The sequence below is a fragment of the Canis lupus genome, chromosome 20 (assembly GCF_048164855.1).
Source record: "Canis lupus baileyi chromosome 20, mCanLup2.hap1, whole genome shotgun sequence".
In the NCBI taxonomy this organism is placed as follows: Eukaryota; Metazoa; Chordata; class Mammalia; order Carnivora; family Canidae; genus Canis; species Canis lupus.
Genome location: NC_132857.1, coordinates 20815822 through 20841821, shown reverse-complemented (window position 1 = coordinate 20841821; position 26000 = coordinate 20815822). Strand labels below are relative to the sequence as shown.

At 38.0% G+C, this 26000-nt stretch overlaps 1 protein-coding gene across 3 annotated transcripts in view; it reads right to left on the bottom strand.

Moving 5' to 3' along the window:
* The window catches only part of TNIP3 (TNFAIP3 interacting protein 3), a 103137-nt gene that overhangs the window by 4690 nt on the left and 72447 nt on the right, over positions 1-26000 (bottom strand). For all 3 annotated transcript variants that reach the window (XM_072788553.1, XM_072788554.1, XM_072788555.1), the window contains 9 exons: positions 25861-25941; positions 23819-23884; positions 22329-22460; positions 19746-19874; positions 14731-14850; positions 11718-11843; positions 7698-7748; positions 6653-6751; positions 3738-3798 (listed from right to left, as the gene is read on the bottom strand). In XM_072788553.1, the coding sequence (XP_072644654.1) occupies positions 3738-3798; positions 6653-6751; positions 7698-7748; positions 11718-11843; positions 14731-14850; positions 19746-19874; positions 22329-22460; positions 23819-23884; positions 25861-25941 (865 nt within the window). The remainder of the gene's footprint in view (positions 1-3737; positions 3799-6652; positions 6752-7697; positions 7749-11717; positions 11844-14730; positions 14851-19745; positions 19875-22328; positions 22461-23818; positions 23885-25860; positions 25942-26000) is intronic.

Genomic DNA, 26000 nt, shown 5'->3' with positions numbered 1-26000 from the left:
CAAGCTTTCATTAGGTCCCCACTCTAAGAGGACCCTGCTCTGACCCTCCTATAGCCACCTTCCCCTCCAGTAAGAGTCTGCCTTCTTCTAGAACAAGCTCTTGGTACTCACATGCAGACCCCAAAAGTCTTGCCCAAGTCACCCTGTTTCTGCCTCATGTGGTCGTATTTCTCAGGCCTGAAATCAAGGGGTGCTGTTTGTAGCATAATGAGGGGTATATGGATGAAGTTGTGATGTGCCAACTGGGCTACACTCAAATTCACACTTAAGATCCCGCCCAGTCGAAAGATGAGAAGAGAAGGGGGTGGGCCATGGCTCAGGTCTTCCTGTGCCACTGTGTCTTGGAACAGAACTGGTTGGAATGTGAGCATTTTAAAATTTTACTTTGCCCTTCTAGGTATATTTATCAACAGGGGGATAGTCTGTAATAACTTCTATGCTTGCTTCATGACATTTAAATATTTAGCCTCAAGTATGCGGCTCTCCACATATTCTTGCCTCAGGCTCTAGGAATATTAAAGGAGGATCTAGTGGTATTATAGCAATTTAATCACTCATTACCCACTGTACCTTTTAAAACTCACAAGGTTACTGCTCTACAAACACTTCATGTATAGTTGTCAGCGCCATTATCTCAGGTTAGATTACCATAAAAGGAAAAATTATAAGGATAGATACTAGGATCAAAATATAATGTGCTATATATATTGGGATCAGAAAAGTAAAATTTGTCGGGAGTCATAGGAAATTAGTAAAAAATGAGAGCTAGGACAATGTATAAACACACATACAAATTAATATTCATTTTAATATCCATATTTCTGAAAGGGTCATTTCATTTAAATACAAGTAAAATACTTCAGGACTTATTATATGAATAAAGCTTATAAGAGTTTTAAAAAAACTTCCTGTTTATAATTTATCAGAAGCAGAGCCTAATTTTTCCACTAATTTTTTCTTCCATTGTTTGAGTTTGGGTTTTTAAAGCCCAAAACACAGGGTATGTTGGCTAGCAGTATATTCCTGAATAGTGAAAGGTAAATATATTAGCCAAATAATACGACAATGAGTAGTATCATAACATAAATGTCTGTATAATAAAAATATTTATAAATTCATATTTAATAATATCACAAAGTTACTTTTATGGATTCTGAGCAATTTTGTTGGATGTACAAATCAAAAGGAGCTTTTCAATTAAATGAGATAGAAGAAGAATCCACCGAAATTAAATAATGGCATATGAGAGATTCTTTTGACAGGGGTGATTTCAGAGCTTTTGTCAATTTTTATGAACTGGTTGGAACCTTGAAATAGCATCAGCTTTGGAAGCTAGAAGAGGAGAAATAGTAATCAAAAACAAGTAGATTACTGAGTAAGGAATTTCCTTCTACAGTGGTCCCCTAGCCATGATCAGCCCTCTTCCCTGCTTCAGACAAGCCGCAGTCAGCTGCAGAGCTGTGTTGGTAGGAAGAAGGAAAGGGTTCAAATGGCAACATATCCCATCAGTTTCTACCAGGGATGCCCAAGAATGAATTCATCCATAACATATTTATTACAAGCTTAATCTTATGTAGTACTTCATCCTTTACCTGTGATATTCAAAATACCAAATAAGTAGCCCAAATAATACATGTTATGATTTCATAGGAAGAAAAGATTATTGAGGATTAGAATCTAGTCATATAATTATCCAAGTTAAATCCCCCATTCTCATTATATATCTGTCATTGTAGAAAATTCTAATATAGTGAGAGGGGTAGGTTTTCGAGGGCTCTATAGGATGTGATTCAAAGCATAGGTTTTGAAGACCTGGACCTCTGGAATCTAACCCCAGGATCAAATTTTACCAACTGTGTGATTTAGGCATGTTACTTAAATTCTCAAGCCTCATTTTCCTCAACTGTAAAATGGTATAATATAATAAAATCTATTTTATAGCATTGTTGTGAGGATTAAAACAATATCTTAAAATACTCAGGTTGCTACATAATAGAGGTTTATTTTTTATTGCAATTTTACATCTGTAGACTGTTACACAGCATGTTTACACACCACAAACTTCATTGTGTTTCTTCCCAAGTAGACAAAAATCAGTGGGTCATATACACTGACTATAATATTCTATTTCTGCATATTTTATTTCGTTTATGAAGGTTATCACAATTCATTTCTACTTTATATAATTATTAGCTTCTATTACACTGGTCCAAGAAGAACCTCATAGTGATGCATAAACATCTTTATGATATCACTAAATTCTCTACTGCATAATCATATTTTTTAGTGATTAAGCTCCAACTCAGGGAGAAAATATCTTTAATATTCATTCCAGACCAACGTAATATGAAGTGGAAAATTATTACGGGGTGGCAGCTCAGCTATTATATAACAATGGATTTCAAAAACACAGGCATTTTGCAACAATTATTATGGTTAATAGTATGCCTTTCTAATAAAAGCTCTCTATTATGGCTGGAACCCGAGAACTTCATTAAAACCAATGGTTATATTCATAGTAGAAAGAAAAGAAAAAAAGAATCTTACAGTTTTCTGATAAATGCCTAGACATTCTTTAATAGAGTTCTCACTTTTTATCTTTCTTCTCTATAATGTTTCTGTAAGCTAGGCCTTTGCCACTCCTAGTGCTGCTGTGTATAGCTGTCCAGGTTGTGTATTGCACAACCCTACGAGGCTCCATTTACACAGACTACCATGAAGAATTCCTTGGACTTGTGAAGTACATAACTTGCAAAACTACATGTGTTACCCCTGGTTTTCTATTTCCTCTCCATAATGGGCTCCTTGTAGTAAAATCTAGAATTCTATGATCTCAGATCTGAACTAAATGAGATCAAGTTTCAAGAATGGCCTGAAATTGGAATATGGCTCATCTTCAGCTTTTCTAGATAGATTAAAATCTCTGGAAATTAACAACATACAGTCACAGGTGTGTGTCATATAAGATTTTTAAAGATGGAGCAGACATGGCTGACTTTTGATCATATGAGATGAGAATAGAGGTGGGATTGTGGTTATAGTCCATTCCTGGATGGCCTCATGAGACCACAGAAACAAAGCAGTAGAAAGTATAGCAGATTCTGGAAAGAAGAGAAGAATGGTAAACCAAAGAAAAATAAGATAAAAGAGTACTTAGTTGTGAGTACTTTATCAGTGAATTTCTAGGTTTTTTTTTTTTTTTTTTTCCAGCATACTTAGAGGCGGGTGTTGTGGGCTACCTTGGCCTAAACTTGGAGTCTGACATTTAGTCATTAGGGAATACAGTTCTGAGTCTTTGGTTTCCTCTGTCTGTCTGCCAGTGACATTTAAAACATCTGTCTAGCAAACTCAACCTGGAATAGTGGATGTGCATCTGCCCTTTGTAGTGGAATCCCAGAGCTTTGTTGTTGTTGTTACAGTATAGCTCTACTTGAAGTTTTCATTTCTAGCCCCAGATGGAATACTGACTCTGAGACTGGAATAGGAGCAGAAGCCAGAGCTGAGATCCCCGCAATTCTGCATTGAAAATTTTCTTTTTTTTTCTTTTTTTTTTTCATTTTCTTTTTTCTTAAGGAGTTCAAGTTAACCCCAGGTGCATCAAATTAGAGTTGTGTATGCAACACAACTTTATTGAAGGCCCTCCCCAAGTACAAATGAATGTATGTTGAGTAAACATCCCAAAAAGACCCCATTAAAATGTAAACATGAAAGAATGCTCGATACAGCTGTGGTCTTACCATTCGCCTTGTGCTGCACATCTGGCGGAAACTGGTCAGGAGCATACCACTGATAGTCTGGCTGTGTGGAACAATAAAACATTATTATAGCAATATGGACTTCAAACAAAACATAGTGGCATATTAAAAATATAATTATACTATGTGGCTTTTATTACGCAGGCAACACAAAAGTCGTTTCTATCCAAACCTGTTGCCAATCACGTTCATGTCTCTTACCTCCTTCATCACTCTCCCCATCTCCCAACACTCCCCCACCATCCACTCTGTGTTGGCCAGAATTTCTCCTACTTTGGGGTTGTGGCATTCTTTTTTAAGCAGATGTGTTTTGGATATCTGCAGAAGTATAAACACTTCTGTAAAGCTTACTATAGCTCATAAATAAAACAAAGCAGATTACCATCAATAAATACTATGTTTAAAGTCCTCACACAGGAGGCAACAGAAAGACCAAGAGAACAATGACAAGTTTAGTGTTTTCTGGTATGAGGAAGAAATCTAAGCCATTAGGTGCAGACATGGCAGGAATGGCAAAGTAGGGCAGATCTTTTTCCCTTCCTACTGTTCCTCCACAGAAAGTACTCTCTAGATTGTTCAGATGGTTTAGACTAGAGAGGCAGTGAGGGGTAAGGGCAGACTTGGATTTTTCTTGTGGGATTTTCTTCTAGGCTTCACCAGTTAAGAACACCTAGATATTGAACATCAGGGAACATGTAAGATAAACTGCTGTGAATAAATCATGAGCTACAGGCCCACATTTCAAGATACAGTTCCAAGACGAGTACCTCTGTATTTAACCACTTGGAACAGAGCAATCTCAGCTTCACCTGCCCATGAGGATGGTCTGTCTTCCTGCTCCCAATGCTCAGTCCTACCTCCTACTTCCCCCCAACACACAGAGAATACAGACCTTTTGTTCTATTAATCAATTACCTACTGAAAATAACTCAGGGAAAATGTCTCTACCAATGAGCCAACAGGGAGCATTTACAGGGCTGCCAGACCACTGAAAGTAGCCTTAAAGTTCAATTATCTGACAAGACACTAAGAAATGCTGCAGTTAGTACAGTGTGACCCCACTTTACCCCCACTCAGACACCTAGGCTCTTGGCTCCTTTTGGTCCATGAAAAAGCTAAAAGAGGAAATGAGATCACCTCTGTTTTTTATCTCCTCGTTTATTTTTAGATGTCTCAAATAACACGTAGGATAAGTGACGTGAGCCTCAGTTTTAGATTCCAGGAGAGTTGCCAAAAGAAGGCAAATATACTGTAATTTTACAAACACCACTGCTTGTGCTTTAATTCAGGCTTAGAAATAAGCATAAAACATGAAATATTCTTTAAAAATGAACTCCGAGAGTTAAATTCTACTGTTATACCAAGATTCTTTTTAACTGAATACTGCTTAAAAATGTAGGACATTGTACATGGCTTGGAACCTTTTCAAATACAGACCTTTATTTGGTGATAATTTTACATGGTCTGGACCACTTTACTTCTTATAATTGACCAGGAAAGTTTGATGAGCTTTTATAGTAGGTAAATTTCTGCCTTCTTTCCATAAATGAGAATTTGAAGAAAATAGTCATTTTTACTTCTAGATAAACTTGCATGACTCATTGGTTTTATAGTTAACCTTTCACAAAATATCTCTCCATTTCCCCAACCTGTAGGAGCTAACTCCAAAGTAAACTTCTATCTCTTTATGTTCCCCACAATATTAATTTAGTTCTACATTCTGAAAAAGAAATTTAAGGAATGATAGCTGTATTTGGGGATTCCCAGAAACGTTTCTGATAAAGACTGAAAAGTAAGCAAACAGGTAAAGAAAAAAGGAAATGGGGCGGGTGAGCAGACACAAGTGACAATGGGCAACAACACAAAAAGAACCAAATTCTCAGCAGTGTGCTGTGTCACACCAGGGTCAAATAAGCGATGCTCATTAAATTCTGACATCCCTCTGCCACCCAGAGAGTCATTACCTCCTCCCTTGGGAAAAGAGCTTTGAGTCACACTCAAATACAAAAGTATGGCAACCAAGAGAATCATGATCTCCATAGTGCTCTGCTAGGAAAAATCCCAGTTAAAATCTCAAGATTCTTTGCATAATTAAAAACACAGTTAATAAAAATTGAGGGGTAGGAGAGTTGTCTGAGCATTTCCAAAATGCAGAAAAACACAATATTTTATTTTCGTATAAGGCTTCTATGTAGCCAAAACACAAAGTAGAGACCAGTATGCTAGACAGTGGGGGAGGGTGGATGAAATAGTGCGATGGAGAAAGGAAGGAAGGTTGCTTTGGTGCTGACTTATTCAGGTTGACTGTCCAAATCAATTCCACTCACAAATAATTGCTCCACTGTTCATTTCATTTTGCCTGGCTAGACAGAGCCACAGAGAGCAACTTAAGTGGGTCACTTTTTCTTGGATCCTTTAAGAATATCCTTTTAATTGGAAGATGTCAAACACTATATTGCACAGATGTAGCAATATCCATAGTAGTTCAATATAAGTTTACAACCGAAAAAGGCGTCTCTCAGACTTGCTATATTCGTTTTGCTTTTCCCTACACACAAAAATGCCCTTTTGGAAGGGTCAGGTACGCCTCTAAAATGGCCCATATAAAATGTTGTATGTTCGTGCAAGGAATTACAGCTTCATTTGATACTGTTCAGTTAATTTATTTGTATCCATGTGTGTCCTGTGAGTGCCTGTCCCAAAAAAAGATAATTATAGTGTACATTGACCACTGCAACTCTGTAAATTTGAGGCTGAGATAGAAAGAGGCTCCTTCTGTGGACAATAGTATGTGCCCAAATTATAGAGACAGCATTTCTACCAAAATGGAAAAAAAAATACTAGCACTTATTAGATAATATAAGGACTTCTATATCGCAATGCAAGCTCTTACTTACTGGGTGCTTCTGTGGATCCTGGTCAGTCCCCGGGCCTGCTGGTGCACATGGATCCCGCAGGTGGAAATTCAAGCTGCAGCTACAGATTGGGAAATACACCTGAGGAGTATAATGTTGTCAGTTCACTGGAAGTGGGTGAAACTGGAGAATCACCTGATACTTGCTTTATACAACCACAGACAGGTTTGGCTTCATTCTCCAGGTTCAGTCTAACTCTCACGTAATCCCAACTCAACATAGTGGGCTTGTGGGTGTAGACTCGATACTGGCAGAGATGAGGCTAACTGGGCATATTTCACTTAAGGTGAAACTCTAATTAGCTCTTCGTGTTGAAGACATTAGAAACACTTACAAGGTATAAGGTTCACTTTATGTTTCTGAGTTCTCTTCACAGAGGGTCCCTCCCTTAAGAAGAACCAGCCACTAAGCCATAAGACAAGTTTTCTTAAATTGTAGTCAGAGACTCCCACAGCATAACTTATGTCCAGAGAGAGCATTAAGAATACAAAGAAATTAATACTCATTTCTGAAGGCTACTAGAGAACCAATGGGATGGAACACTGCTGTGCCCAAGAAGATACTGTATTTTCTCAAAAGAGGCAAATCTTTGATGCAATTTTCCACTGTAAATTGTGTAAGCAACTGCAAGAAATACCAAGAAAATCTATTTCCCAGTTGTTCGTGGGTCTATGAAGAAATCTCCACTTGCGTGAGCACACATTAAGGCTTGCGCTACTGGTAACATGTTCTGGGAAACATGTGTTTTTCGTGTTAGGGCAGAGAAGTGTTGGTGGTACCTAAGCATTACCTATCCACTGGCATTTTAGTCCACGATGCAAAGTGCCGGTTTGTCCTGAGCCATCTGTAGCAGAGCTTTAAATACACCTTTAATTGGATCCATGGGGAATTGCTGTGCTTGGGAACAAAGGTGGAACAAGGGTGGAACTAAAAATTGCCCTTTCAACTATGACAAGAAGTTTGATGAATTTAGGTCAGGAACAACATACCTGTTTTTTTGTTTTGTTTTGTTTTGTTTTTAACATACCTGTTTTAATTGCTTTTCGAGTTTTTCTTTCTCCATCTGACAAGCTTTTATCTATGGACAAAACAAAGGCATTTGTTTATCGAAAGAGTTCACATGATTCGTTCCAAAGTTACACTCAACCTAGCTGTCAGTGGCCTGCTCAGAAACCGCAGGGGTGAAGCATTGATGGCAGTCGTGCCAGTGAAAACAGTCACGTTTTAGATTTTCCAGACTTGCATTCGTTCTATCTTAAAATGCCCAAGTGCAGTTTGGAAAGTGGAATAGTTTTAAACTGTTATTCCAATTTGTTGAAAGGACTGTAATTCTCAGTTTTAGGTTGATATACTGAGACATAGATATAAATATAGAGACATAGGAGTAGATGGAGATACAGAAACAGCTTTCACTGCTTAATGAATATAATTGCAATTGGCCAGCTGTACATTCGAAGGCTGCCATCGTAAATGTTAGAAGCTGTGCATGTATTTCCACGCCAGACACTGACCTAAGTGCTTTACATATAACTCGGCGATTCCTCCCAATGCCTCTGTGATACTGAATGTCATTATCCCTATTTTACAGATGAGGACATGGAGACATGAGATACTGTGTAACATGTTCAAAGTCACACTGCTGTACTTTATAGCTTCTCCCTATTGAAGACCCAACCTCATCTAGCAGAGTCACCCACCCTGGATTCCTTCCACCTCTGACACAACTAGAGAAAGCTGTTTTCTCTTGACTCATGAGTCATGCTACTCTCATTCCTATACACCCTGGTGCACATCCCTGTAAGGCATATATCCCTATTGAATGCTACTGTTCCACGTGCCACCTATCAGAAGGATCCTCTCCTTCCTCTGCCCTCCCATCTGGCCCTATACATTTTTTTATGTATGTGACTTTTTATAGTCCAATGTGTACTGTGTACTGTCAGTTTGCATTATCTGCAGTAGTTATATTCTGTGAAGTCAGCATGAACACTGAAGTGGAGAACAGTACCACTGCTCCTCGGGAAATGCAGGGTTAGGTTCCCATGAACCTCTGGTCATACCATTTTCATTAACTGATCAATATAAAATCTTGTTTTATGTGTGTTTCTGTTAAAGGCATCTTATTTAATACTGTTGGTCCATTAACAGTGAATTCTTGGCCTATCACACTATGGTAGTCCTTGAATGAATCTTATGAATGAATGAATGAATGAATCTTATCTCATGGGCCTTTTCTCTGTAAGGCTCAGGATGGTCTCCCTGTGCTAAGGAACATGAAGGAGCACCTCAACACTATGGGGGCCATTTTAAACACTGAAATAACCAATAAAAAACAAAAATGAGAAAACGTGGCACTAAGTAAACCACAAAAAGGACATCTGTCGCAGTCTGAAAGCCAGAACAAGGAGGCAAGGCCTCATTACACCTCAACTAGGAACAAGTGTGTCAGGTGACTCAAGTCTTTTTCTGCTCTGTAAATGTTCACAGATAGCCTTAGGTGGCACCAGTATTGATTCTGGGGTGACAAATACATTTCAGTGAGTAGGCAAATTCATAGATATAGAATCCACAAACGGGATCCCTGGGTGGCGCAGCGGTTTGGCGCCTGCCTTTGGCCCAGGGCGCGATCCTGGAGACCCGGGATCGAATCCCACGTCGGGCTTCCGGTGCATGGAGCCTGCTTCTCCCTCTGCCTATGTCTCTGCCTCTCTCTCTTTCTCTCTCTGTGACTATCATAAATAAATAAAAATCAAAAAAAAAAAAAAGAATCCACAAACTATAAGGATACAGTATGTATGTCCCCCTCATTATGTTGTGAGTTTTTAATAGCAAGGATCATTTTTTTTTTTTTTAGTTCTTTACAGTATATAACAAATGACTTGCAGAAAGAAAGCATCAAAATTAAATTATGGAACTATGTGTGGCATGTTAATTATACAACTAAATGACTCTTATTTAAAACTCTCCTTCCAACAGACTAAAATCATTTGTGAAATACCTGTGAGCCATGACCTGAGCTAGATGTTTTTGTATAGGTTTTTTTTTTTTTTCATTTCACACTGAGAACAACTTTGTGAAGTCATGAGGGGGAAACCACCACCCATATTTCACAGGTGAGTATACTGAGAGATTTGGTAACTCGTTTTTAGAGACAGAGGTTTTAGAATGATAAGAAATATTTTAGAGACCACCTGGTTCAACTTTGCCATTTTACAAAGGAATAAAAGGAAGCACAGAAAAGTAGAACTTGCTCAGTGTTATTCCTTATTGTCAAAGCAGGCACAAACACGATGATTTTACCCCTACTCCTACTCCTAAGTATCTCTAAGTATCTTGCTCTTTACCACACTTCTATTTTACCAGTCATTGTCTTAAAACATCCTTAGCAATAGAATCAATAAACTCTGATATGTAAGCAGAATGACTTGACCTAAGTATTCCTTTTTTTGGACCACAGATAATATGCCATTCAAATAACATCATGCCAATTCTATTACATTATGGCATTAAATCTGCTGTTAATATATTTAACATAAATTGTTAAGCCATTTACTACATCTCTTTGTGAATTCTGTCATCCTTTGACCAGGGTGAATGAAGCTTCTGAAAAATAAATGCTTGGACTATCATTATTTAAAGAAAAATGTTTGATAGTTTTAAGATATCACCAAGATTATCCCTTAGTTCATTTATTAAATTATACTCTCTGCAGACAATGCATTATTTTGTTAGTATCAATCAAAATTCGTTTACAGATGACAGAGAAATGAAAATTACTTGTGGATTATAGTCTCTAGAATATTTAGATGGTCATGTGTTCCTGGATGCACTAGAACATCTACAATGGCAAAGACATTGCCCATCTTAGACACAAATTTATCATCAATCTGAACTGAATATAGTAGAATTAAAAAATGTCTGGAAGTAAAATAATTTGTGCAGTGACCACTTAGAAAAGATTAAGGGAGCTTTGCATGTAAGACATACAAATGGAGAGTCATTTCCTCACCGAGAGTAGTCAGAGTAGTAAGTTGCATGAATTATTTTTAGAAAAGCATTTTGTTATGCTTTTGCAACTATTTTATTTCTTTTAATTTCTTAGAAAATAGTTCTGCCAAATAATTTTTGCACGTAAAATTAGGAATTTCAAGCAAATCCTTGAAAAACATGTCAGAAAAGAAATTAAATTTAATTCACAGTATATTGTGTATTAGGAAGAAGAGGATTACAAATAGTTAAACATTTCTTTTGAGACCAAGAATCTTGCAGCTCCAGAGCTGTCACAGCATGTCCTGCAACAATTTCCTATTTACTGAAAAGCATTGGATGATTTTGTAAGTCAAAAATTCTGTGGTTCATTTTCTTTTCTTAGGCCAAAGTTGTGTTAGCTACATTCTCCTCATTAACATCAATATTTGCCCATCATGCAACTTCCTGAGCCTACTTTTAATATATCCTATTACATCTAATTGTAATATGCTTACATTTAATGTATTCTATTCCAATAAACTGGCTAATGTTATGTGGCTTCCTTGAGAGAGCTCCAGTTACATTTAATTGGGGAGCCCACTGAACAAATTCTTGGTTTCACTGTGTTTTATATATATAAATGGCATTTAGAAATATGTATGTTTTTGGAAGACGGGAACATTCCAATATAGCCCAACATAGCCCTCAAAGAAAATGACAAGAGTTTAGAAACAACTTCACTGTGCTGGAGTGTTTTGGATTTGAATTTTGAGTATTAGGTAGTTCAACTCCCATTCTACCAAGATAAATATTATGAGAAAAAGATCAAAAGAATTAGATTTTATAAAAGACTTTGGAATCCAATTTCTTAGGTAACTCCTTAATAGACTTAAGTTAAAAGAAATCTCCAGTCATTTTCATCTCTTTACAAGATTGTTTAAGAATGATTTCATCCCAGGTGTTTACCTCTCAAAGAAAACCAATGTCAATTAAAAGGAGCCAAAGCCTTGATTTTTTAATGAAAAAAAATAAAAAAATACACATATGCTGGAAAAGATTATTTTGTTTTGACTTATACCTGAGAATTCAGCCTGTTTAACTGGGATTGAGAAGTTTGATTAATTTGCTGTAGCTCCTCTTTCTCTTGATTAAGTCTTTCTCGGTCTGATCGCTCCTTTTTGAAGTCTTCTTCATATATTTGCACCTAGGAAATATTGACTTGCTGTTACTGTTAGCATCCTTTTCTCTAAGCCATTTAAATGATTTCAGAAGAGGTGCTACCTGGGGTTGTTCAATCTGAATAATTTCTATCCTCTTTCCGTGAATATTTCTTCATGGTGAGACTCTATCCTAAAGGATATGGTCATAATTCTATCTCTTGCTTTGTTTAGAATGACAGTTCTCAACTTTGCCTCCTTGAGTATGTGTCAGGAATTTAGAAGTAAAGTAACAACATGGATAGTTTGAGAAAAAAGTGCCCTCACCCATTATTCTGCTGCATATTTCTTTATTGTGATGAGCACCCCTTCCCCCCTTGCCTACTGTTAAGTACCACTATTTTGAAGCAAGTCATCCATCCCCAACACAAGGCTTTGATGTAGGAATAGTGCTTAAAGTTCTAAAAGACAGTTTACTGACAATAGCTGTTAAGTGAAGCCACTAAATATTGGCCTGCCAGTTTCCAAATATAAATAATAAGTTGAATACAAAATAGAAATGAAAGGTTCATGTTTGTGGGAGAGCAAAATATTACTGTTGAAAGGTATTCAGAATTTGCCCCAGTAATTTTGGGGATACATCACTTAAAAAAAAAGTAACAATATATTAGTGGAACACCTCTCAAGAAATATTCCAAATATTCCAAAAAGCAATCAAACCAAAAGAAAAACGGATTTAATCATCATTGTTTTTAACTGGCATAGTGTTGACTGATAGCTTGGGGACTAGTGTGTGGAACTATGAAAATAAATGAAGCTTAGGGAATGGGATACAGGAATTCCTTTCCAACAATGAGTTAAATTACAACTTACATGGGAACCTAGTAGCTAGAATTTTGTCTATTAATACTAAGATACTTAGCACTTTCACCACCAATAATGCAACACGTTTTAACTAGAGGCTTATTGAAGTCAGTAATAATACAGCAAAATGTAATAGGCAAGAGAGGATAAAATTAAACATGTTATACAGACCTAGATGCAGATGTACATTTTTAATTTTTAAGGTTTTACTCACCAGAAGCATCGAAAGGGAACTACACCCAGCTAAGCTTACATTTTGTTTTAGTTTTGGTTTTGGTTAAGATCTGAGGCTCAATTCCAGACATAGTCAAACTAATGCTCTGTAAACAATTACCAGAGGCATTTGAAATGAGAGAAGCTCATCTGATCAGAACTGAACACTTTATCAAACACAACACTGATAGCAATGTCATCACTTCAGTCAGGTGGCCAAGATTCTAGCTCAGTTTCTTTGTGAATTTAAATCCTATAGTGTATGTATCACGTAACACTGGGTGGTGATATAGTGATTGTGGGTGTCAAATTAAAAATGTGCACACTTAAAATATGTATGCAAAAGTTAGCAAAAGAGCCACACAAAAACTAAGGAGATGGATTCTGGACTTCTTGGGAATAATGAAAAAAAGGATACCTGTCATTGTCTGCATCCAATATGAGCTAAGCCATTGCTGTAAACTCTATGCATGTGTAAGAGTGACTCTCTTGCATGTGGGATGCATTATATGAAAGCATCAAAGATGATTCAAGTGTCTAAACATAAGAAGTAGTTTTGTTTTGTTTTGTTTTGTTTTGTTTTGTTTTGTTTTGTTTTGTTTTGTTTCAGAGGAATCCTGTCTAGTGGCAATGATACTTTAGGGGTTGAGAATTTGGCAGAGCTTTAACACTCTGAATACTACCCTTATTCTCTTCATAGGCTTATTTTTGAACTATGTATTTTATCCCGAATGTAATGAGGCAGATTATTCAAATGGGGTTGATCGAAGAGAACATGCAACTTTAGCATCAAATGCTCTGAATTTTCTACACTTACAGATAGGTTACCTCCCATGAAGTGATAACAATAAACAACAACAGCAATAATACAATTGCTTAATTCTTTGGTGTATTGCATCAAAAATCCTTGTAGTTGGCCTTGCTCAAGAGCAAAACAGCCAACAAATCAGTTCCAGGGACATACTTCCCAGCCCTTTGTTCTATAACATCCTCTCCCCCACCGCTAATGTATTACTGACAATGTGTGCTTCAGAGATAGAATTCCTATACTTATCCTATATTTATTGACATCGCCATGAACTGTTCCAGCCCTTTACCTTCATTAGTTTATTTAACCTCTTACAGGAAAAGAGATGTGATATGCATGGGTGGCCCCTCAGCTAAGCCAGCTCCAGCTGGCTGAACTAAATTTAGACCCAAATAGTTTAGGCAGTGCTATGTGCCTATAACTCTATGTTGCTGATACATGCAGCTTACTCCTTTACTCTTCTGTCCACTTGGTGACATGGAGTTGAGGTTGGATGAGGGGGCAGGGGAGCAAGGTGTGGTAGATCAATAAATTGCTAGGTAGTACCATCCATATGTGGCTGTAGATGAAAAGATCTGGCTCTTCAGTCATTGTGATCAATGCAGAATATTCCCTTTAAAAATGCCCTCATGGCCCAAAGGCCTGGAAGCCAGCTGCTACAGAATAACAGCCTAGTTGCTACCATTTTCTGAAAAGGTCCAGGGTTTGGGGTGGTAGTGTTTTCAAAATAAATTGTGTCTACGTGAAATTCTCTAGACCAGTGCTAATAAAATCTCAGCAAAAGGTTAATTAGTAAGCTGTTCCTTTAACTGGATGATCTTGGACAAGCCATGTAACCCATTTGAAACTCGATTCCCTCTGTTATAAAGTGGGAGTTGGGCTAGCTGTCTATAGTCTCTCACCAAGCTTTAAAATTAGATAATTCTACTGAAAATAAATGCAAAAACTTTGGACACATTTTGAATAGAAAGGTTTCCACATATGTTCAAAGGAGCATGAACAATAGGCCCTGTGTTCTCTACGTGATCATGCCACTTTCAACTTCTCACCTGCTGTTTGAGAACTTCCATTTCTGTTCGCATCTCCTCATGCCTGCACTCCATCTCATACTTTCCCAAATAGTCCTCAGGAAATGAAGAACTCTCGATTTTCAAGGCATCCTGAAGAGCCTGTGTTATAGGATAAGCACGTGGTTGAGCTAAGAGTTACCTATGAATTCTTCTATAATTGTTACAATGACTCAGATGCCCAGGGCAAGACAGAACTCCATTTTTGCTGCTACTTTTATGACTGAATAACTTCTTTCTCCTTTTTTAGCATACAATTTTTTTTTCATAATCTCTGTCTTTTCTCCGTGACGATCTTATGTTATTCAACTGTCATTGTTATTTAGAAGGGCTTTTGACGTTGATGTCTGGGATCCCCTCCACCAAGTCCACCATGAAAAGAAAACATATCTATAGCATTTCTCCAGATTCTCTGCTTCAATCAAACACATGCTTTATCAATAATGCTCAAACTTTAGAGAGCATCAGAATCACCTAGAGAGGTAGCAAACATGCCCATCCCTGGGCACTGTCCCTAGAGATCCCGAATCAGTAGATCTGGAGAGAGGGTCTGAGAATCTGCATTCCTCAAAAGCTGATGTGGCTGGTCCCAGATGACACTGTGATATTTTTGCCATCCAGCCCTGCCCTTGAAAGGAGAGAGGAAAACCCACAGAAATGTGAACCCATGCAGATCACTATTCCTTAGATCTATTGTACTGCTGCTCCTCTGCCCTGTCCTCAGTATATAATGCCCTGGCCTAGCCACAGTCATAGTAATTCTCTAATAAAACATTCACTAACTCACTACAGGCTGCAGAGAGTGCTCTGCTCTCTTTTCTTCTTTTTTTTTCCTTTCCTTTTTTTTTTTTTTTTTCTTTAAGAGAGAGAGTGAGCACAAAAGTGTGCAAGTGGGGGTGGCAGGGAGGGCAGAAGGAGAGGAGAGAGAGAAAATCTCAAACAGGCTCCATGCTCAGTATGGAACTCAATGCATGGTTTGATCTAATGACCATGAGATCATGACCTGAGCTGAAACCAAGAGTTGGACACTTAACCAACTGAACCACCCAAGTGCTCCACACTTTCTTGACCTCCAGTACAACTTAGTGATTTCACTGTAGGGTGAGGAGGTGAAGGAAACAAGAGACACTTAGATTTGCCAATAAGATTATCATCATTATTCACTAGACCATGACCTCTTACATACACTATACTTTGTCAGATCATATAAAAGACATTGCCTCTATTCTGAAGACCTTGGTTCATGATGAGTTCAATAACATACCTGCCAAAATTGAGACACAACACACCTCATCCTGGTGTGGTCTAGGAGCCTACATACAATATGACTACTTGCTCATTATCAAATGAGTCCTTTATACAAATAGAAAAGTTTCACTTTCAGAGCTCCAGGATTTCACTTCCTCTGAATTTCTTTGGTAGTTTCAATGATGATCATTTGATGATACCATTAGTAACTTACTTTCTTGAATTACTGTATAATATGGTCATATAGGTAAGAAAAAAAAAGCATAGTTACTGTCTTAAATATGTATAGACAGGCTAAGAATTTTCTAATAGAGTATCTTTAAACTCTATGGATACCGTGTGGCCTGATGTAGGTATGTATCATTTTTCAGGAAGTTGTAAGAGAAACAAGAACTTTTTTCTTCCTCCAAGAAGAATTTAAAGAAGCAACAAATGTTTAATAATTAATGTTTTGTTAGAATTTGTTGCTAAGCTACAGAATTTTAGGAAGTATCATATTAGTTGAAACTTTTAAAAATGTGTTAGTAGTAATGGAGAGACTCTAGTTTGGGGTGAGCCAAATGAGTTAAGATTTCAATTAAAAATGCCGATTTCATATCCTACACCTATGAACAGACTGTTTTTGTGGGTCTTGCTCTATCTGAATTTCCTGGTCTACCTTTCATGTTACTCAGGCTTCTAGAAATTTTGCAAATGAGTCATAAATGAAAGGTGAGTTTAATCAACATTTATTCCATCTTGGGGTTTTCCAACTGCCTTGAACAAACACCTGTAATCTATTCTAGAATAGTAATTTACTATCAGCACAGGCATACTAAACAGATCTACCCATCCCACCATGGTGAGATGTTGGACAAATCAACTTTGTCCATGGGTGGCACTGGCTGCCTCACCTCAGGTAATTTCTCTTACTATGGTTAAACATCTGGATTCTCTTCAAGAACTCACTGAAAACAATGCCCCTGGGTATTTCCTTCAAAGCAAATAAGTTGAACTAAGTACACACAGTTGTGTGAACTTCTGAAAAACATATGTTAATTACTAAGCTGAGAAGCTACAAATTTCTGCTGAGTGAATGGGTCAGCAGACAGTCTGATTGTGCAAGTAGGGTGGGCCCCAAATTCCATGCTGCGATGGATGGTATGCACAGTTACCCAAATCAACATTTGGAGTAACTTCTATTTATTACAGTGGTTAGGAGAGGAAATAAAAGAAAAAGAAAAGAGAAGAAAAATCTACAGTGTAAAATTCTATAGTAATTTGTAACATTTCATTAGACTGATACATGAACTAAATGAGAAAAAAAACTTTTCATAGCTCATCACTTTATATCTATGCTTTTGAAATGACACTTTAAGGTATAGATGTGGTGGGCAAAATCTTTTCTGGCCTGAAGTACTCTTTTATTTTTATTTGTTTTCACTAGTCATAAATAATGCATTATGCCTGTTAAAGCAGGAAACTCGGGACCAGAATTGGCTATTGAACATATTATGTACTAGAGAAATTATTTAATTAATTCATCCACTCAATAAATATTTAAGAACATATTGTGAAAAAGGCCCTGTTGCTGGCATTTGAAATAGAACAATGAAAAAAAACAGGAAAACTTAGGCCATACTATGACTGTTGTATTTGTGAATCCATGCCTCCAAATAAATACATATTAAAATTGGTTTATAACTGCACTCTTGAGGCACTTGGGTGGCTCAATGGTTGAGCGTTGCCTTTGGCTCAGGTCCTAGTCCCACATCGGGCTACATGGAAGGAACCTGCTTATCCCTCTGCCTATGTGTCTGCCTCTCTCTCTCTGTGTCTCTCATGAATAAATAAATAAAATCTTTTTAAAAAAAAAACCCTGCATTCTTATTAAGGTGAATAAACTAATGAAAATGTTTTTTCAACCCAGAGTTCCATTTTTTTTCTCCTGATTTTAAGAGAAATTAAACATATTAATAGGCCATTAGAAATATCATGAGCCCTCAATACTGTGCCTACTATCCTAACAGGGAAGTCAGTTCTGCAAAACTCCTACCCCCATGGAATTTACAATCCAGACTTGGAGACAGGGAACAAATCTGATGATAAGAGACACTGAACATATACTGGATATCAATAAATTCCAAAGAAACATTAAAATAGGAAATATGCTAGAGTATGTAATTTTAATTAGAATGGCCAGAAAAATCCTCTGAGAAGGTGACATTTATATAAATACCTGGATTTTGCTCAAATTAATTGTTCTCATTTTCTCCATTTTATTATAATCACAAGGGTTAAAAAAATTTCCTGACTTTTAAAACATTCTGTTGACTATAGATACAGATACACAAAAATGAAGGGTACACATAGACATGGGCAAAAACCAGAGTCCAGAGTTCTTGGCTGTTCTAATTTCTACAGGGCTTATATTCTTGTGCCAATATTTACAGAAATGAATTAGAGAACAGAAGAAAACTTATCAAATAATACATTGCAAGTGGGAAAGATTTCAAATGTAATCTGAATGCTGGTTCTTGTAATTCATCTGTTGAGGATTTCCAACAGAGAATAAAAGGGAAAAGTTATTTGCCCTAAATTTGTATCTGAACATTGTTTCCTCTCTTAGAGGATAGAGAAGTACATTGTTTATGAAGTCTCTACTTTTCTACTTTCTCCTGACCAGTAACTTGCCTCACAAACAGATCAAATATAGCATCACATTTGTAAAGCAACCTGTCAACTACACAGGCACATTACTTAACGTTAACTTTGAGGATCTTTAAATGATCCTCTGAACACAGGTTAACTACAAGATGCACAGTCCAAAATACTGAGCACTTCTTCAAGGCCAGTCACCTACGCTTGTTTTAGAAGGTAATTTCTGTTACTTTGGTCAAGAAATATCTAATTTGAGAGACGAGTATCTTGATCTAAACATGTACTAGAAATATTCCTATGGTCCACATCTGTTATGACTGTCTGAAAAATCAACAGCAAAGGATTTATTTGCTTCTTTAAGTCAGAAATCCCTTCCCCAGGAAAATTAAGCTATTAGTCCATAAAACTCTCACAGATACACACACACACACACACACAAACTCTCCCTAGTCATCCTTTGGCAGCAATTCACAGGTAGCCCCTTTGATTAGCTAAGTTGAAGCAAAGGCATTTAACCACTTGTGTTTTTCTAACAGAATTGTTCCTCCAACCCCTTCCGCAACCCCAGACCCCACACCCCAATTAAAAGTGAATTTTAGGCTTATTCTATGTTAGGCCACAATCTCAGCCTTGGGCTTGGCATTTAGCATGATTCCATATAGACTGCATCACAGCCAGTTCCATAGCGATGATTTTAAAGAGCAGCCTGTTTCCTCAGGAAACTTTTGTGGTTGACCAAGAGGTCTGCTATTGTTCACAAACACCCACTTGCTTTATGTGGTTCTCGAACTAAAAAAAAAAAAGTTCTTTCTGTCTTCTAAATTTTCTCCTTGTTTCTCTTTATCATGCTTATTTGCAAGGACACTAATTTCTTAAAGCCTCCTTAGCCATGTGTGGCTGAAAGATGCAGATAGGAGTGTTCTATAAAATTACAGAGAAGCTCCTGTGTAAGCTCCAAAGACTAGTTGCTACACTGCAGCACAGATTTCGTTGTGACTCTCCATTAGGAATGTGCTTTTTTTTTTTTTTTTTTTTTAAGAAAAAAAAAAGGAATGTGCTTTTTAGAAGGGATCTCTCCTTCCATCTCCCCAGTCTGACCTGGCTGATACCTTATTGAGGCGTTTTATTTCACATTCGTAATGTTCCTTCTTCTTGCTTATGAGAGCATTTTTTTCCTTCAAAAGCTTATTTTCTTTCTTCAATTCATGTAATTCTTCATTTAGGCTCTCCTTTTCCTTCTGAAGTAAACAACAAGAAGACAAAATCGAAATCAATAAAATTCAGATGAGATAATATTATAGGAATACTTCCGAAATACAACAAAAATAGGACCTGCTAGATTTCCATTTAATGCTCCATGTCAGCAATATTCTCTGGGTGGAGGGCAGGGTTCAGATAGAGAAAATCTTTCTTTAATCCGTAGTTTTTAATACTAAGTTTTATGATGCCAGAAAAAGCTCAAAATCCCCAATCCTCACTTTCAAGGGTCAAATGCGTCCACAGAGTAAGCTAGTTCCAATGTACTGTTACAAAGTGACAGATAAGTGACTTAGTAAAAGTAATTAAAGTTCTAAAAAGAAAGAAAAGTGTCATTGCAACAAAAAATAGGAAATATCTCAAAGCTCAATCCTGCCTGCATCATTCTGGACCGAAGACAGGGAGAAGAGGATAAAACTTCATGCAAATGAGAGCCTTCAATACAGATAATTATTCAGAGCACTGTGTTGTCGTGATTACTACTTTTAAAGGGTAGAGATTAAAAAAAAAAATTAAAAAAAAAATTAGGTAGAGATCAATCAGTCCAATGCCATCACTCCTGCATGTTCCAGATAACCTTCAGGAAGTCCTGTGTTTTAAAAAACTGAAGCAAGGTCAGTTGCTTTGAATCCAGTTTGCTCTGGGTTCAGACAACATCTGTCTTCTAATTCTTAATTTTATATTTTACTAAAGATTTTATTTATTTATTCATGAGAGACAGAGGGGGCGGGGGACAGAGACACAGGCAGAGGGAGAAGCAGGCTCCATGCAGGGAGCCCCACGTGGGACTCGACCCCTGGACTCCAGGATCACACCTTGGGCCAAAGGCAGGCGCTAAACTGCTGACCCACCTGGGGATCCCCAATTTTATATTTTAGATAGCAAACTTTTTGTAGAGTGAATTGGATCCTTAACGTCATTCAGATTTTAACCTAATAAGTATTCCAGAATGTAGGTAAATCAAGATGAGAAAATAGCTAATATATATGTTAAAGTATACTATTTTAGTAATTAGTATTTCCCAATACAATTATCAGATTTAAGATATCTAGCTTAGGTGATTCATTTTTTTTAAAAAGTGATAACATGTCTATTTGCTTTTCCTTAGAATGGGCTCATACACACTTAGAAAAGGAACTGATCATTTTCTAACTTGGCATAATTTAAAAGAAAAGGACTTCAACTAGAATATGGTTCCTTCCAAGGGCATGAGGCCACGATTGCCATGATTCCTGATCAGGGTCTAAATGGAAAAGGAAGGGACTGCTCCAGGACCAGAAGGCATTGCTAAACCATGTTTGCTTTCCTCCCACCCACTGAACCCGAGATGCCCTTCACAAAATAAGAAAATCTACACTAAGGACTGTCCGCACTGATTTTAGGCATTGCCTGAGGATTGGTGTAGGTGTTAAAATACAGCCAATGCCTCACAATATCAGTCACAAGACTTCACCTGAGAAAGCTACCGTTCTTGTTTTATCTTAACATACATAAAAAAATGAGAGGCCACTAGAGCTTAAGATTTTTCTCCCATTTTCTACAGTATCCATTAAGCCCCATAACTAATAATAAAACCAAGAGCATTTTAGGAGAGAAGCCTGTGGCTTCAGGACCACCATCTTGCTCTCAGCAGGATTAATAAAGACAGAATCTGGGTATCCCGGGGTGGACCAGCGGTTTAGCGCCACCTTCGGCCCAGGGCGTGACCCTGTAGACCCGGGATTGAGTCCCACATCGGGCTCCCTGCATGGAGCCTGCTTCTGCCTCTGCCTGTGTCTCTGCCTCTCTCTCTCCCTCTCTCTCTCTCATGTGTCTTTCATGAATGGATGAATGAATGAATGAATGAATGAATACAGATAATCTGGAGACGGGGTTCAAGTCCCATGTTCCCAGGTACTAGGTTGGCAAGGTTGACAGGTCATGCAACCTCTTCACATCTCAGCTTTCTCAGCTTTAAAATGGCAAAAAGAGTATTTTCCTCACAGACGGGCCGAGCTAGTTCAACGAGGTGATGAGGGCGAGGCCGTCCCCCAAATGTATTTCTTATGATCCCAGACGCAAGACCTATTTGTAAAACTCTGTACGCTGAAAAGCAGCTGTGCAGAGGCAAGAGACTGCCCATCATTATTAACACCCGTAATAAAATAATATACATGAGTCCAAGCAGGGTTGATTCTCTAGGCTGAAATGCTCTAGAAAGGCAGCGCCACGTCCCCGGATCGCACCCCCCCCCCCCCCCGCCACGAACGCCCGTCCGCGGGGGCCGCACCGAGCAGCCGAGCAGCGCGGGCCCCTAGCTCGGACCGCCGCGCACGCGCGCTGCTCGGCGGCTCCGGGGCCCCGGCGCGCCCCGTGGGCCCCGCCCCAGTGCGGAGTGCGCATGCTCAGGCCTTGGGGCGGGGGCGGGGGCGGTCCGCTGCGCGCGCCCCGCCCACCTCCTGGCGCTGCAGCCGCTGGCGGGTCTGGTCGCGCAGCCTGTCGCTGTCCCTCTGAGTCTGTTCCCTCTCCTTCTCCTGCGCGCCGAGGAATCTTTCTGCCGCGTCCAGTTTCGTTTTCAGCTCTGCGACCTGGAGAAGTCGTTTACAGAGAGTTGCAGACGCGCCTTCTGAAAGTCACGCCCGAGCCCAAGGCCCCCCCGCTCCTGGCGGCCCCTGTCGGCAGGTTCCGCTTCCCACCAGCCTTCGCAAAGATCCCGACAAGTGCAGCTTAAAAAGAGCTTCCTCGGGGTGGGGGGGTTGGGGGGGGTGCGGGATGCAAACCCCGTAACCAGCCTTCAGCCCCTTCCCTCCTTTTCTCCAAACCACACCGCTTCCGAGGGAATAACATTTAGACCTTAGGCCGGGACACTTCTGGACCTGCCCTTCTAAACCTGACTCTCGGTGTGTGCCTTTTCCTGGCCTGAAAAGGGCAGCAGCGAGGAGTAGGGAGTTAAGTGAACAAACAGGTCTGCACCAGAAAAAAAAAAAACAAAAAAAAAAAACAAAAAAAAAAACAAAAAAAAAAAAACCAGACATGGCTTTTCACTCATCAGTCCTGTGCGATGCTTACGCCGCTACAAAATGCTAAGTTAGTCTTCAAAAGTGATGCGGGTCCAGCAGAGAAGCCTCAGGAAAGGGTGAAGGCCAAAGCTGCACCCCATTGAATAGAACAGGTGGCCTGACCAGGGTGGCCCTGGTGCAGTGGGAACTGTATCCTGCACTTGCTAAATACTTCTGCCTATCAAAATGGGGAAGAAAAGAACAATATTACTATGTTACTCACTTGTGGTCAGGTTTCTTAATTCTGAATTATTTAGGGAAATTTACTTTTTCTTTTTCTCCCTCTTTGAACGTGGGATAATTTAAAATGATAAATTGACTTTTATCTATTAAAAGGTATGCTCTCCAAAAGGTTTCTCACCAAAGCAAAAGATTCTTGATAGAGAACACACGTTAGTGGAAAAGGGGATGTCCCACTTCCCCTCATACTTTCACTGTTACCGTTGTTTATTTTTCTGTGGAAATAGCTTGTGCTATCTAGTTAAAGATTTAGAGAACTAGCCTTATATAAAACAGTCTGGACTTTGAACCATCTCTCATCTCACTTGTAACCTTGTGTGTTCGTGACTGCTAAGAACAAAACCAAAGCCAGGATTTTCTGTGAGCTCTGATAAATGTGTGCATAAGAACTCTAGAGACATCTCTAGAGGCTATTTTAGTACTTTTTTTTTTTTTATTTTGCCATGCTCAAGATAATTCACTGATATCTTTCATTAATCTTCAGTACCAAGAGGCCAATAATACACTCAACACCTTTCCCCCACCCGCATCGTTTTTCAACAGTTGGCTAGCCACAAATCTCCTTCAGCTGAAATCAGTGAGAATCTTTACAGACTTGGTCCCCAGCTAATTGATTTAAAGCAAATACTAAACAGAGGGGTATTTACCTTTTTTTCATATGACTCTTTCATGCTTCTAAATTGCTGATCCCATTGCTGGTTAACTTCCAGGAGCTGAAATTATTAAAGTTTGGTAAATCAATATGAATCTTTGCCCATTCGGAAATTTGGCCAAAATGAAATCACTTTTTCAGGTTACTAAGATTTTGCAAGCCATGGGTGAAGACAGTATTCCTTCCACCAAATACTGGTAGGGCTGGGATGATTTAATTCAGTACACTCTCCCCATTTTCATAACTGGCTCATATATGAAAAACTATTAGGTACTCAGTATATCTTGCCTAGTCAGCTGAACCATTTATTAGCAACTTTCAACTCTGCTTAGTTATTTGAATTTTCATCTGTGTTTAACCCAATCAAAATCCCATAAAAATTTGTGAGTGTTGATGGTTTTATGTAAGATTTATTAATATGTAAAGGGTCTTTTTTTCAAATCTTTCCATATTTTTCTATGTGCTTACACTGATTATTATAATGAAGTATTTCTTCTAGCTTTTAAAAACAGAATTTATATTAACAAATTCCAAATCACAATAACTGATCATGTGCTTACAATATTATGCTTTTTAAAATCAACACATTATTTGTAATGCATATGCAATGAATGGATAATACCACCTTTTTCAAAGGATAGATTTTCAAGGACTAATAGTTTTATCATAAGACAATATTTAGAAATGATTTAGGCTGAAATTTGGAAGCTTTAAAATTATGTACTAGATAAAAGGAAGAAAAAACACTGTGACCCACGTTTTACTTTTCTTGTAAGGGAAGTCTGTAATTTCCTACATTAAGAGAAATTAATTCCAACACTTTCAATATAGGACAGAGATCAAGAAGATATCACAATGACTAAAAAGAAGCAAGATATTCTCCAAATTATAAAATAAAATATATAATTCAGACAGGCAGTCACTAGATAAGTCTTATGCTGGAAATAGATATAGGTATTTAGTAGAGACTATGTAATATTATTATATAAGGATATCTGATCTGTTGGCATCTTAAGGATTAAGGACTATAGGTATTTAGTAGAGACTATATAATATTATTATATAAGGATATCTGATCTGTTGGCATCTTAAGGATTAACGTTAACATTTCTATGTTATAGTACTATTACTCTGCTATTGTTCAGTAATTTTCCAGAATGGCACAATATTTTACGCAGTATCGAAGAGGAGTAGACCTCACCACAGAGAAAACCATGAGGGATGTAACATTTATAATGGTTAAGAAAAGGAATTTAAAAATTGACAAAATACACAGTGCTAAAATTGTTAACACTTTTCACCTCTTCATCTGTCAAGAAGAATAAAGAGTTTCTAACATTCATTAAACTCAGAAAAATAGAACTCAAAATAGCACCCATCACATCCCTAATGGCATTTTTGAAACAAGCAGTTTTTTTAATGATAATTACCCCTAACCCCTATGTGGTTGGATGTCCAGCTCATGAAGTCATAGCCCCTAAGTCAATTACACTTTAGGCCTTTAACAGTTTGAGTTTCAAGTTGTGTTCAAGTTGCAAGGCATATTGGCACAGATGATAAGCTCACATAGTCCATGTGGAGGAAACATCTAAGTTCTGAGAAAAATTGATTATAATTATTGGATTCATGACTGTCATTTTTTTAAATATCTTATTTATTTATTCATGAGAGACACAGAGAGAGAAAGAGGCAGAGACACAGGTAGAGGGAGAAGCAGGCTCCATGTAGGGAGCCCGATGCGGGACTCGATCCCAGGACTCCAGGATCACGCCCTGGGTCAAAGACAGGCACTAAACCACTGAGCCACCTGGGCTGCCCAACTTTGTCATTTTTCACTCATTTACAGACACTGAGAGACTGAGTAAGAGAAATATAGGCGAATAAGAAAAAGCACTCACTTTCAAAATAATGTCATGCAATATCCTAGAGATAAATACTGTGACCCAATAACAAAAATAAGACTCAAGATATACATTCTATTTTATTCTTAGCATTAAATCATGGTACAAGTTGCTTCAACTAGTATTTTTTAATTACCTCTTTTCTCTGTTTTTCCAAGCACCTTATCTTTTGTTCAAGAGAATTTGTCAAGTTCTTTCTGCTTGATGATTGATCACACTTAAAAAAAAATAAAAACAGTGAAACAAAACTCTATAACATAAAGAGTAGAAATGCAT